General features: G+C 41.4%; 1 protein-coding gene across 1 annotated transcript; it reads right to left on the reverse strand.

The window, feature by feature from the left end:
- Positions 1-11,291: 11,291 nt before the first annotated feature.
- On the reverse strand, positions 11,292-12,733 carry LOC140971257 (uncharacterized). The gene is made up of 2 exons (XM_073433426.1): positions 11,876-12,733; positions 11,292-11,444 (listed from the first exon to the last, which is right to left on the reverse strand). The coding sequence occupies exons 1-2, from the start codon at positions 12,731-12,733 to the stop codon at positions 11,292-11,294; spliced, it is 1,011 nt and encodes a 336-aa protein (XP_073289527.1).
- Between the last annotated feature and the right edge of the window lie 1,605 nt (positions 12,734-14,338).

Here is a 14,338-nt window from a genome sequence, read left to right on the forward strand (position 1 = left end):
AGTCAATCTCTTCTTAAGTTCAACAAAACTATCCTCACATGCTTGTGACCAAATAAATGGTGCATTCTTTTGTGTCAGCTGGGTAATTGGCCTCGCAATCTGTGAGAATCCTTTAATAAATCTGCGATAATAGCCTGCCAAACCCATAAAACTACGTACCTCAGGAACTGATGTCGGTCTAGACCAATTGATGACTGCCTCAACTTTACTCGGATCAACTGATATACCTGCACTTGAAATCACATGTCCAAGGAAAACCACTCTATCCAACCAAAACTCGCATTTGGATAATTTAGCATACAACTTTTCAGTTCTCAAAATCTGCAAAACAGCCCTCAAGTGCTTGACATGCTCAATTTTAGATTTTGAATAAATAAGAATATCATCAATGAAGATCACAACAAATTGATCTATATACATTTGAAAAACACGGTTCATCAAATCCATAAATACCGCAGGTGCATTGGTCAACCCAAAAGGCATAACCAAAAATTCAAAATGCCCATACCTGGTACGAAAAGCAGTCTTAGGCACATCTATCTCTCTGACTCTTAACTGATGATATCCGGATCTTAAATCAATCTTAGAATATACTGAAGAACCCTGCAACTGGTCAAAGAGATCACCAATCCTTGGCAAATGATACTTATTCTTTACTGTGGATTTATTCAACTGTCTATAATCAACACAAAGCCTCATAGACCCATCTTTCTTCTTTACGAATAAAACCGGAGCACCCCAAGGTGAAACACTTGGTCTTATATATCCTTTAGCCAATAGATCCTCAAGTTGTTCCTTTAGTTCCTTCAGTTCAATTGGCGCCATCCTATAAGGAGCTCTAGAAATAGGCTGTGTACCTGGCATCAACTCAATGTTGAACTCAATCTCTCGGACTGGAGGAAATCCTGGAATTTCATCTGGAAATACATCTGAAAATTCACTAACAATTGGAATATCTGCCAATTTAGGTACTGACCTTGAAATATCAATTGCATAAACCAAGAAACATTCTGCTCCTTTCTGCAACAAACGAGTCATGGACAAAACAGATATCAAAGGAATCTTAGCTCGAGAACCCTTACCATAGAATGTCCAGTGATCTGTCATATCAGGCCTAAACTTAACAATCTTCTGAAAACAGTCTACAGTAGCCCTGTATCTTGTCAACATGTCAATACCAAGTATGCAGTCAAAATCAGACATCTCCAACACAATACAATCAAGCTCAATGACATTATCCTCATAACGAAATTCACAACCACTTATCATTTCTGCTGACCTCATCACTTTGCCCAGTGGAGTAGAAATAGATAATGTAGATGATAATGGCATAGAATGCAGTGAATGCAATGAGACAAAGTGCTCAGCTATGAAAGTATGTGATGCACCAGTATCCATCAAAACATAAGCAGGATAACCTGAGAGAAAACAATTACCTGCAATGACATTATCTGGAGCATTATGTGCCTCATCCTCCGTGAGTGCAAAAACTCGACCCTGTTGTCTAGGTGGCTGTCCTACCCTGTGGCTACCACTCTGTTTGTTCTGATCTGATCGGTTTGACTGCTGATAGGAATGAACTGTAGGGTTCTGACGATTCTGGTGAGGTGTCTGTCTCGATGATCCCCCACTCTGAGACATATCACTGCCACGGTTAGGACACACTCGAGCATAGTGTCCCACCTGGTTACACAAGTGGCAAGCTCCCGAGATTCCTCTACACTGATCGGTATAATGTCTACCACCACACTGACCACAAGTCGGTCCTGAATAACCAGTGCTCTGAACTGAACCAGACTGTCTCGATCCACTAAAACTCGAAAAATTACTGCCATGCCTCTTAAATTTCTTGCCTCTAGCCCGAAACTGCTCTCTTATGTTGCCACTGTTACCGCCATTATTACCCTGTCTGAACTGCTGTCTATAATGTGGTTGTTGGGGTCGTTGCATATACTGAGAACCTCTCTGCCTAATAATTCCGGTTTCAGCTCCCTTGGCTCGATCAAGAGCCTCAGCAAAAGTTTTAGGCCTTCCAGTATTAACCAGGGTAAAGATATCAGGATTAAGACCATTTATGAAGTGATCGGCCTTAGCTTCTTCATCGGATGCTACATGAGGAGCAAATCTCAGTAAATTCGAGAACTTAGCAACATAGTCCTCAATATTCAAATTTCCCTGCTTTAAATTTGCAAACTCGGCTCCCCTATCTTTCCTGTAAGAGGTAGGAAAGAAACGCTGATAAAATTCAGATTTAAAGATATCCCAGGTAACAATCGTACCTCGACTCTCTAAAGCTTTCTTGGTCATGATCCACCAACTTTTAGCAACATCCAATAACTGATGAACAACTAACTTGATTCTACGATCATCTGGATACTCAAGAGATTCAAATAATTGGTCCATATTCTCCAACCAGTTCTCACAGTCTAATGCATTCTCCGTACCCTTCAACATCGGTGGGTGCAAAGACTGAAATCTGGCTAACAGTATCTCCATCGGAGTCGGAGTTATATCCATCTGAGTATGAGTAGCACTGCCCTGATCTTGTGCCACTGGTACGTTCTGTCTATGTCTACCACGACCTCTACCTCGAGTAGCCATGTCTGATATACAATAGATCAACCACAGATAAAATCACAAAATCACAATCATCTCAATCTTGTATCAATCATCTCTGGCTCTCGAGACTCAACAATCTCAAAAATCTCGAATAAAGCTCAACAATATAATTTCTCAATTTAAATCATGTATTTCACATTATGGCACAATGAAAATGCTAACAAATATATAACATGATCAATCAATTCTAACTGACTCGATCTACCCTGTTCCCAAATATCTTACGCTCTGATACCACCTAATGTGGGGCCCCGGGTCCGATATCTAATACTAATAATTATAATTGTCACACACCAAATGATTGAGTAAAATACATAATTTGTTGTTCACAAACTTACATAAACATCGTCAAAATAATTTAATTGTCTCAAATGTTTGAAATATAAATTTTCAACATGCCAACATGAAGTAGTGAACCAAAGAAATCCAAACATCATCACATAGCTCCTAAGACCCGAGAATCCCACTCTAACTCGTATCTCCTCGCCTTGAGCTGGACTCTGGCATCCCAAGCCTCGCCTCACCTACCGTCAAGCACATGAAAACAAGAGGTACCGGACATGCCGGTGAGTATAAACCCAGTATGATACAATCAATCACAAATGAGAGTTAAATTTTCAAATATTTCATATAAATTCATAAAGATGCAATATAATGCAATGCATGATCAGAAGCTGTGGGCTATCAATAAATCTCAAGATCAAGTGAATCATCTGGTCATAGGGTACCCAAGGGAATAGAATCACCCAGCAACATCCACCGACTCATCCGCTCGGGGTGGGGTGCTGTGTTCTACAATCCCAGGACTATGGTGCGCCTATAGAGAGTGTTCAGGCCATAGCAGCGACCTCCGCATACACTATGCCAACTCAACTATAGCCCCATACGTCCAACAAATCAATATATCAAGGCGACCTCCGCCATATCAAATCTGAATCAACAAGTGGCTCAATATGCAATGTCATGATGCAAATCAATATCATCATCTCGATATCATAATCAACTCATCTCAATACAACAATCATCATCAAATCACCAATAGTTCATCAAGCCATAGAGTTTTCAATTTAAAATAAAAATGATACTTTTACCTCGTATGTTATCGACCGTAACATACCTTTCAAATATTACCAAAAGAAGATCGAAATGTGTAGATGAGAAGTCTTGAACCTTTGAATTCTACTATAACTCAAGGACTTTGATCATCTATCAAAACAGAGTAATTTCTGTTCAAAATTCATAATTAGTTCAATACTGCTTTGAATCAAGATCCGTAAATTTCTTAACCTTAATATGCCATAAAAACATTCATTGAATCATTTCATCAAACACATAGCATGCGTGCTAAAGAAATTAGCTCCTATACTTTGCCATTGGCTTCAATTCCATTTTAAATTCAAACCAACACAATTTCAACATCTCCAACATCTCAAATATCAACACAAATATCAATTCTAAACTTCATCCCATTTCCAAACTTGAATAAAAATATAACATACTTACACCATCTTGAAGATCTTGGAGAGAGGATCACAAATCTAACTTCATTTCATAATTTCCTTGAACAAATCTCCCATAGATTGAAGAAGAAATTAGAAGATGAAAGGAAAAATGAAGAACCCTAGCTCTAAACCGATGGAGTAGGAAAAAGAGAAGAGAAAATGATACAAAAATCATTCCCCAATCAAATATATACCATCCAAACCTCAAAACACGTTTTTTGTACAAGTGCTGGGCGCCATGGCGCGTGATTTTGGCGCAGCCGCGCGCCCCTTGCTGCCCAAACACCAAAATTTCAGCACTGCGCGCGCTAGGGCGCTGGATCCTGCGCAGGGGCGCGCAGTATTCTGCCAAGAACGCATTTTTAACTTCAGAATTTGCGAAAGTGGTAAACTACAAAGCTGTAGCCCTATGTCTTGGCTTGCATCTCCAATTGACCTCATGTCATTTGGAGATCTGAGTAAAAAGTTATGCTAAATCTCCCAACATGTGTCATTGTAGGAACTACGATACGCACGACACACTTCGGGCCGCTTTTGGCTCGTCTTCTCTAATGATTTGAACAAAACTCAAAACATGAAAGTTATAGCCTTATGTCATATCTTTCTAATGAAAGTAGCCTCACATCAATTGGATCAATATACAAAACATTATGCTAAAAACCACAACTACTGCCACATTTTTCATACCGTTTCTGCACTTCCATCACCTATTTAGCTCAAATTCAACCTTTGATTCTACCAATCAATTATCTATTCCATTCTATAACATTCATTACCATTTATACCATAACATAAAGTCATAAACCATCACAACTAATGCCACAATATTTCAAAATTCGGGCATTACAAATTATGTGTGTATGTATATGTGTGTATATATATATATATTGCGTATTTGATTACTAAAAAGTAACCCAAGCAAATTCTCGGTTTGTATTTATTTTGCTCTCGTGTGTTATTTAAACTCTATATGTATTTTATATCGTTAAATTCTCCGATATTCAAAAATACATATTTTTAACACACTTCTTGAATTTATTTGGCATAAATAATTATTTTAATTTACAACTCAATAATTATTCTTATTATACCAAATTAACGAAAAATTAATTACAGTGCCTTACAGCTATTATCTGTATGATTCTCCTTAGATCAACGATGGAGATTACTCCCCTCCTTCCATATATACCAACATACCTCCTTCATTTGCTACTTTACAAATTCGAAATTTCAAAATTTTCTTTCAACTCTCGCTCAGTTCTCCGTTGTACAGCACTCATCACTTCGATTACCTCCGATCAACAACGTTTCGCTCCACACTCTTCGTAAGTTTCCTCTCTTCATTTCTTCTAAGAATGTCGAACTCCACCTCATCCTCTTCTTGAGCGAATGCGCGAGGCTCGCCTAGCTACGAGTCCACCGCGATGCGCTCTAATCCCCCCCTCTCCTCCCCCAAAATGCTTCTTTACTCAATCCTCTTCGAAACCCCAACCCAAAAAATCCAAACCCTTCTCTTCCTGTCCTTCCCAAGCCCTGAAAAGGGCAAGGGTAAGGGCAAAGCCCGGGCCTCTTCTCTTCCTCAATCTGAGGCCCTGGGAGCTCCCTGGTTCGCCTCAATGAGCAGAAATTTGCGCTCGGGGCGGATGAGGAGCTTAGGAATCTTGGCTCCATCACTTTTTCCTTTCCTATTTTGATTCACGGTCCCTCTGACAAGGCCAATAACCCTCCTCCTGGCTTTACCACTTTCTTTCGGGACCAAGTTAGAAATGGTCTCCGATTTCCCATCCCTTCTTTTTATATCGAGGTCGCCAAGTTTTATGGTGTCCCAGTAAATCAATTGAAAGCGGATTGGTTACGGTGCCCGGATGCACAACAGAAGTTTCAAAAATATTTTCATAGCATGAAAACCGAGCACCTCTACTAGTAGTGTAGCAAATAACAATAAAACACAAAATGACATTCATAGGGTATTTTAGAAATTTTACCTATCTATCTCTTAAGATTGATGATGGCTCCAACTAAGATGTTAAACACCTTAGCTCTTGAATGGTAGACTAATCTTGAAGCCTCCCTTGAGCACTCCTTGCTCAAATCAAGCCCACCACCAACAAGCTAAATCCACCTTACACTTGGACTAGAAAATGTAAGGCATTTTTCTTTGAGAAGGATGTGTTATCCTCAACAATTGAAGAAGCAAAATTAGGAGAAAATTGAAAGGGAAATTTCGGCCATCTCATGGAAAAGAGAAGGGGGAGCCTTTTCTTGGTTGTGTAAAAAGTAGGGATGGCAATTTTCCCCGTGGATTCGGGGCTCCGCGGGGAAAACCCGAAACGGGACGGGTTCGGGGATATGTTAATGGGTTTGGTTTCGGGTTCGGGGATTTTTAAAAATCCCCGAAATATATTGGAACGGGTTTGGGAATCCTATCCCCATACCAAACCCTCCCAAACCCGCCCCGATNTTCAAACGGGTTCGGGGACGGGGACGGGGACGGGGATTTTATCACCGCGGGTTCGGGGACGGGGATTCCCCGATTAGATAGATCCAGGGATGGGTGCGGGGATGGGAGCGGGAATATAATTAAGGGACGAGGATGGGGATGGTAAACCCGCCCCCGCCCCGTCCCATTGCCATCCCTGGTAAAAAGTGTTGTGTTTTCCAAAGGCATGCTAGCCTTTAATTTGAAAAAGTTGACTCCCAACCTTTCACCTTCCTAGTATGTTATTTGGGTTTGTAACATTTACAAAGCCCATGGACTATTATTCTAGTATCTCAAACACATTTGAGATCAATTAAATCTTACTTGAATTTATTCAAGCCTACTAGTTAAATAATTATTTCCATTTGGGCTCTACAAGACCCAATGTTATTAAATTAATTCAACACTTGAATTAATTTAATTATTTGGACTCTATTAGGACCACTAGTGTTTAATTAATTCAACACTTGAATTAATTTAATTTAGTCCATAACAATGTTTATGAAAATCAAAATTTCCAAATGCATTATTTATTTGGCCAACTTTTAATTTAGGAACACTTCCACAAATTAAAAGTTGCATTCCGCTTATAGAACTCATACTTCTAATTTTCCTTGCGCTTATAAACTCCTTTATAAGCCGTTCAACACATTGAACAATTTTACTTTTCAATGGGATCTAGAAAGCTAGTACTTGTGTGGCCCTCAATGGTTCATTGATACAACTAGCAGTGAGTTCAGATCTCAATGTGATTCGGGACTAAACAAGTCCTTATATGAGCATACACCAATTGCTCCATTCTTACTTATCAACTCCTTAATAATAAGAATGTCAGAACTCAAGTCTGATAGTACCCAACCAATCATGTTAAACGCTTAGCAGCATCGATTACATGATTCTCTACGTATCAAATGATAGTGCCTGCAAGAACCATTCTATTATGGTTAGCGTACAGTACGGTCCCTGCATCTCATATATCCCGACCTATTCGACAATTATTGATATATCAAGAGTTGTCAATTAATCGACACTATGTGTCATGTCGTAGTTGCATCGATGGTGTAATCTATGAAACCACTTTCATAATTACCACCAACACTCTGATCAGAGATTTTAAACACATACACATAGGATATCCATACTCGAAGGTAAGTGGTGAATCCCTGACTATAATGCATCGACTCCTATATGTTTCGACAAAACACCCAACCTTGCCACCTGATGACCCCATATGAGTCGGTAAAGAAGTCAAAGTGCAATGCTAGCATATAGAGTCTCAATGTTGTCCCGGGTCATAAGGAATAATGGTGTACAACCATAAACTAGGACGTTTCCACTCGATAAGTGAGAACCACTTGGAAAGTCCTTTATGGAGGGTTGTTCAGTGCAATCTCCAAGGAGCACCTATATGCATGCTCGGACATCACAATGTCCCCTACCAATGAAACATGGTACTCACATTGCAGATACTAGTCTCAAACTCGAGCGGCCTATATCCTTCTTAGCGGCGGCTGAATCGACTAGGAACTGTTAAGAATATACAGTATTGTAAATATGAGTTTCATGATACTCATCATATGAGCATCTCATATTCTTTCTACTATTTATATATTCAAGGACTTTATCTATGCAACGAGCATGGATATACAGATAAAGATGTGCCAAAACAATAAATTCAAATATTATTAAAATAAAGATTATTTATACATAGAGTTTCAACATGAACCCTCGGCCAACACTTGGCTAGACGGGCACCTACTCTAAAATCAATTCCATCCCAACTCTTTTCGGATTATGGCCTCGGTCTTCATCCTTTTCTGCATGCACAACCTTCTCATTAACCCCCTCGTTCTCCATTATTTTTTTGTTTGTCGGTTGGGAGATAATGCCTTCTCCCTATATGCACAGCTTAAATCTCAATTCCTTGATGATATCCCTTCTTCCCAGAAGGGATGGAAAGGACGCTACTTTTTCATTCAACTCCCGGCCTCCTTCCTTGTTTAACCGGGTTTCTCCCTTCTCTTCCTACACAACCTTCCCTTCCCAAATCGTACAAATTTGAGGAACCTTTCACCCGAAGCCAAGAATTGATAGAGGGTCAAAATTTTTCCTCATTTACTCTTATTTCAGAAGAGAATTTAATAACATACGGGTTGAGTGCCCGGGTAAAGACCCAATAGACCGGGTAATTGATGAAACTGCTGACTCGGGCGCTGAACCTGGTAACTTTCTCTTTCCGAACTTCTTTTTTATTTTTTCTTGTCTTATTATTTTGTAATCCTTCTGACCACTTTTCTCCTCTTGTGCATATAATTCAGAGATGTAAGAGGCCTTTGCAAGAAAGTGGGCGGCCAAGGATAGAAAACTGGCATCTCGGAGAGCAGCTGCCGAGAAGAAAAGAGCTGATGAGGAGGCAGCCCGACAGGCAACTGAGGAGAAGGCTACTCAGCCGAACGAATCTGCTCAAAGAAGAGCTCAATTCGAATGGGACGCCACTCGGGCAAGCTCCCAATAGGAGTCTGAAGATCATGTTCCCTTCATTCAAAGGAAGCGAAATGCTATAACAAGCCCGAAGCTACTCCTTCTTGAGAGTAACAAGGAGGATGAGCAGGGCACCTCTCAGATGACCCGATCAACACCTCCTCAACAAAATCAACCACTTCAAGAGCCCCTTCAAACTGAGCAGCCTACCCGGGGCAATCAATTTTTAAAGGGAGCTACTCCAACAGAGCTTAGGCTGTTCAAGCAGTTGCTTGTTCCTGCTGAGGAGGCATATCTGAAGAGCTCTCGGCCTACCCCAAAATTTCTTGAAAGATCAAACCGGATCCTGACTGTAAGTTTCATGCTTTTCTTCTTCTTCTTTTTTTTTTACTAACTTCTCTTGTACAGGTATTCAAATGCTGATGTATGCTTTTGAAGAGGTTGCTAAATTAGCCACCGCAAAAACCATCAAGCCCGGGCACTGCAAGAGCTTCACGAGCAGCTTAAAGGAGAGCTGTCTTGGGTCAAATCTGCTCATGAGAAATAAGTGGTTGGCCTTCACACTGCTTTGGAATCGGCTCAAGAAGATCTGGCTAAGGCCGGAGATGATGTCAATGAGGGCCTTGTCCGATAAAAAGCTATGCAAGGGACTATATCTGTCTTGGAGTCGATGAATAATTCTCTATCCGAGTAGGTAGAGTTACAGCAGTCCCGGGTGGAAGCTGCTGAAAGGACCTTGGATGCTGCTGAGTATAATAAGGACAAGTGGCAGGCCTCTTTCCTCCAGTCTCCAGAATTCAAAAAGATCGTTGAAGACCGAGATTACCCTCTCTTCAGGACCGACTTTGCCAAATGCCGAGAGCTATTTGAAGAAGCCGGACTAATTCCTGTGGAGAAAGAAGATTTTCCGGACTTTAGACGAGCTATAGCATCCCTTCCCAAGGGTGGCGAAGAGGAGAAGGAGGATCCTGAAGAAGAAGAGCAGCCGGGGTCTAGCCCAATAGACCTAGAATAGGATTGTAATTTTTTCCTTTTTATTTTCTTCAATTTGCTTGTATTCTCAGCCTTCGGGCTTTTATTTAGTGGAATTTTATTTTCCTCTTTAATTGTTTGCTTCCAATATAACTTGTTAATAATTCATATATACCCGACCTCAGAAATAATTAGATACATAATATTCAATTTGCTTGTGAATGTCGAACCTTAGAATTTTTCTAAGCGTTGTAAAATAGCCGGCACCTTCAATAAGTAATTGGGATATTGAGCCCTGAGCAGGGTAATAATCCTTGTACTTAGTATATGTTTGAGGTGTAGAACCCTTAAGCCAAGGTACAGAGCCCTGTATTTGATAAATAACCATGGTACAGAGCCCTGGGCCAGGGACTGGATCCCGGGACTTGGAATGGTCAAGGTACGGAGCCCCGAGCTAGGGTATTGAGCCCTGGGCTTTTTAGATAACCAGGGTACGGAGCCCTGGGCCGGGGACCGGATCCCGGTACTTGGAATGGTAGAGGTACGGAGCCCCGAGATAGGTTATTGAGCCATGGGCTTATTAGATAACCAGGGTACGGAGCTCTGGACCGGGGATCGGATCCCGGGACTTGGAATGGTCGAAGTGCGGAGCCCCGAACCAGGGTATTGAGCCCTGGGCTCATTAGATATAACCAGGGTACGGAGCCCTGGTCCGGGGACCGGATCCCCAGACTTATAGATTGGTCGGAGTTTTACACTTCTCGGGTTTAGATATATTATTTGTTGGACTTTCTGAGAAGAAAAAAACTTTCATCATATCTTCAAACAATAATTACATCTTTCAAGCATAATACTTTTTCAAATTAAATACATTCCATGGGCGCTTGAGAGAGCTTACTTGAGCATCCTCCAAATAAAAAGCTCCTGAACTAACCATCCAAACTATCTTAAAGGGTCCTTTCCACCGAGCTTCCAATTTACCGACATCTCCAGCTGGATTGACTTTTTCATCACTAGATCACTTATTTGAAAGTCTCGGATTCGGACTTGCTTGTTATACGATTTCATAACCTGACCCCGGTAAGCTTCCATCCGAATCATGGCCTGCTCTCTCTTATCTTCTACAATATCCAAATCCATTGCCCTGCTCTGATCATCATCGTCTGGGTAAGATTCTACCCTAGTCGAAGATTGTCCGATTTTTACTGGAAGAAATGCTTCAGAACGATACACCAGGTTTAAAGGAGTCTCTTGAGTAGGAGCTCAAGGAGTAGTCCTGTATGCCCAGAGACACTAGGAAATTCCTCCAACCAGTCTTTTGCTTTTCCCTGTAGACTAGTTTTCAAGGCTTGAACGATAATTCTGTTTACGACCTCTGTCTGACCATTAGCCTGAGGGTAAGCAACAGAAGTGAAAGACTAAGTGATTTTCATTTCCCGGTACCAGGACGTGATTCTTTTCCCTGAAATTGTCTCCCATTATCTGAAATAAGTCTCCTGGGAACTCCAAACCGGCATACAATATTCTTCTACAGAAACTTCAAAAATTCTTTCTCAGTAATCCTTGCTAGGAGCTCAGCTTCTACCCACTTGGAAAAATAATCAACTCTCACTAAAAGAAATTTCTTTTTAGCCCGGGCAGTTGCGAAAGGTCTCACAATATCCATACCCCATTCATCAAAAGGGCAAGATGCCCGGATGGGCTTCATAAGAATGGTCGGGCTGTGCTGAAAATTAGAATGATGTTGACAACCATCACATACTCGGACCACTTGATCAGAGTCTTGGCTAATACTTGGGCACTACAATCCAGCAAGAATTGCCTTTTGGGCCAACGCTATTCCTCCGAGGTGTTCTCCACAACAGCCTTCATGAATTTCACAAAAGACATAATCCACCTCTCCCATAGATAAGAATTTTAACAGAGGTCCATGAAATGATCTCCTGTACAAGATGTTATTTAAAAGGACAAACCTGGGAGCTTGTCTTTTGATCTTATGAGCTTCTGCTTTATCTTCAGGTAATTCATTGTTCACAATGAACTTGATCAGGGGTGCCATCCAAGAATCCTCTGATGCTGGCAATATCTCCTCATCTGTGGAAAGAATTGACCGGATAACATGCAATACTTCTCGAGTATTGACTTCTGATAGAGTGGCGGCCATTTTGGCCAAAGCATCTGCTTCCCCATTCTCCTCCCAGGGGATTTGTTCAATACTCCAATCCACAAAAGATTCTGCCTGGGCTTTAATGAGCTTTAGATATTTAAGCGTTTTGTGGTCCGTAGCCTCATAAACGCCCTTTATCTGCTGGGTAATTAATTGTGAATCGGAATACAAAATGATCCAAAAAGCTCCAATTTCCAAGGCCGCTCGAATACCGGCAAGAATAGCCTCATACTCTGCTTCATTATTAGTCACCCAGGAGTCAATCCTTAGAGCCAACTTAATTTTTTCTCCCGGGGGAGATACTACCACCACTCCCACTCCACATCCAAAAAGGCTTGATGCTCCATCTACAAACACTCTCCAAACTTCCTCTACATTATGCTGAATCATCTCTGACAAGAAATCCGATTGAGCCTGTGCTTTGATGGTAACCCGAGGCCTATATTCAATATCATATTCTCCCAGATCAAATGTTTGTTTGATCATCCTCCCGGATATTTCTGAATGAGTCATAATTCTCCCGAGAAGACTATTAGTAAACACAAAAATCTGATGAGACATAAAGTAAGGTCGCAATTTCCGGGCAGTCATAACCAAGGCCAGGTCTATTTTTTCCACCTCTCTGTACCAAAGCTCGGGTCCTCTGAGAGCATGGCTGACATAATAGACGGACTTCTAATCAGAACCCTCTTCCTTCACAAGTACCGAGCTGACAACATACTCAGTAATGGATAGATATACAAACAATTTTTCCCCGGGCTCTGGCTTCACTAAGACAAGAAGCTTTGCCAGGTGACTCGTAAGATCTTGGAAGGCCTGCTCGTATTTTTCATCCCAACCAAACTATTGTGCCTTCTGTAAACCTGGAAGAATGGATAACTTCGATGCGCCGATCAGGATATGAATAGGGAGAGTGAAGCAATTCTCCCGGTAAGATTCTGCACTTCTCGGACAGATTGAGGAGATGACATGTCCAGCACTGATTTGACTTTTTCAGGATCCACCTCGATCCCCCGGTCAGTTACCACAAAACCCAAAAACTTACCACTCCTCATGCCAAATATGCACTTGGCTGGATTGAGCTTGATCTCATAATGCATGAGAGTGGAAAAAGTCTCTTCTAAGTCAGAAATGAAACAAGAAGTCTCCCAAGATTTTCCCAGGATATCGTCAACATATACTTCTACATTCTTTCCCAGCTGCTTCTCAAAGACTCTTTCATGAGACGCTGATACGTGGTTCCCGCATTCTTTAGTCCAAAGGGCATGACAACATAGCAAAATGTGCCCCCTGAATTTATGAAAATGGCCTTGTCTTGATCAGTCTTGGCCAGAGGAATTTGATGGTACCCCTTGTAGGCATCTATGAAGTTAAGTAATTCATACCCTGAAGTAGAATCCACCAATTTATCAATCCTGAGAAGAGGATATTGATCCTTTGGGCAGGCCTTTTTAAGATCTCGGAAGACCACGCATATTCTCCACTTCCCTATAGCTTTTGGTACTAACACCACATTCGAGAGCCAAGTAAGAAATTGTACCTCCCGAATGTGGCCGGCCTGCAGCAATTATCGGACCTGGACATCGATTTCTTTGTCTTTTCCAGGACCAAAGTGTCTTTTCTTCTACTTGATACGTTGAAATCTCAGGAGGATGTTCAAATCATGCTCAGCTATGAGGGGTGAGATCCCACTCAATTCTTGTTGAGACCAGGCAAAAAATTAACATTAATTTTTAAACAATTTATTAAACTGACCCGGGTGGATGATTCAAGGTTCCGAGCCACCGGGATATCCTTGCCTGGCCCAATCTCCACCACTTCTTGTTTCTCTTCTGTCACAAACTGAACCTATCCCTTCTCCACTACCCTCTCCCTCTCCTCCCCACCACTTGCTCTTTTCTCTTCCCTCCGTGCCTTCTTCTATTCTACCTGGACTGCTTCCACATAGCACTTTCGGGAAGAAGGCTGATCTCCCCGGACTTCTCCCACTTGACCTCCCACTTGAAACTTTATCTTTTGATGACAGGTGGATGCCACGGCTCTCAATTCGTTCATGGCCGGCCGCCCCAGAATAATGTTATAAGACGAGGAGGCATCCACAACAGTGAAGGTAGTCAT

This window comes from Primulina huaijiensis, chromosome 1 (genome assembly GCF_012295235.1).
Source record: "Primulina huaijiensis isolate GDHJ02 chromosome 1, ASM1229523v2, whole genome shotgun sequence".
Classification (NCBI taxonomy): Eukaryota; Viridiplantae; Streptophyta; class Magnoliopsida; order Lamiales; family Gesneriaceae; genus Primulina; species Primulina huaijiensis.

Bases quoted from the DNA above. Each gene is read 5' to 3' on its own strand.
- LOC140971257 (XM_073433426.1), bottom strand. From the start codon at position 12,733: ATGACTCATTCAGAAATATCCGGGAGGATGATCAAACAAACATTTGAT. The intron at 11,445-11,875 runs GCAATTCTTGCT...GCTTACCCTCAG, and splicing joins GAATAGCGTTGGCCCAAAAG to GCTAATGGTCAGACAGAGGT.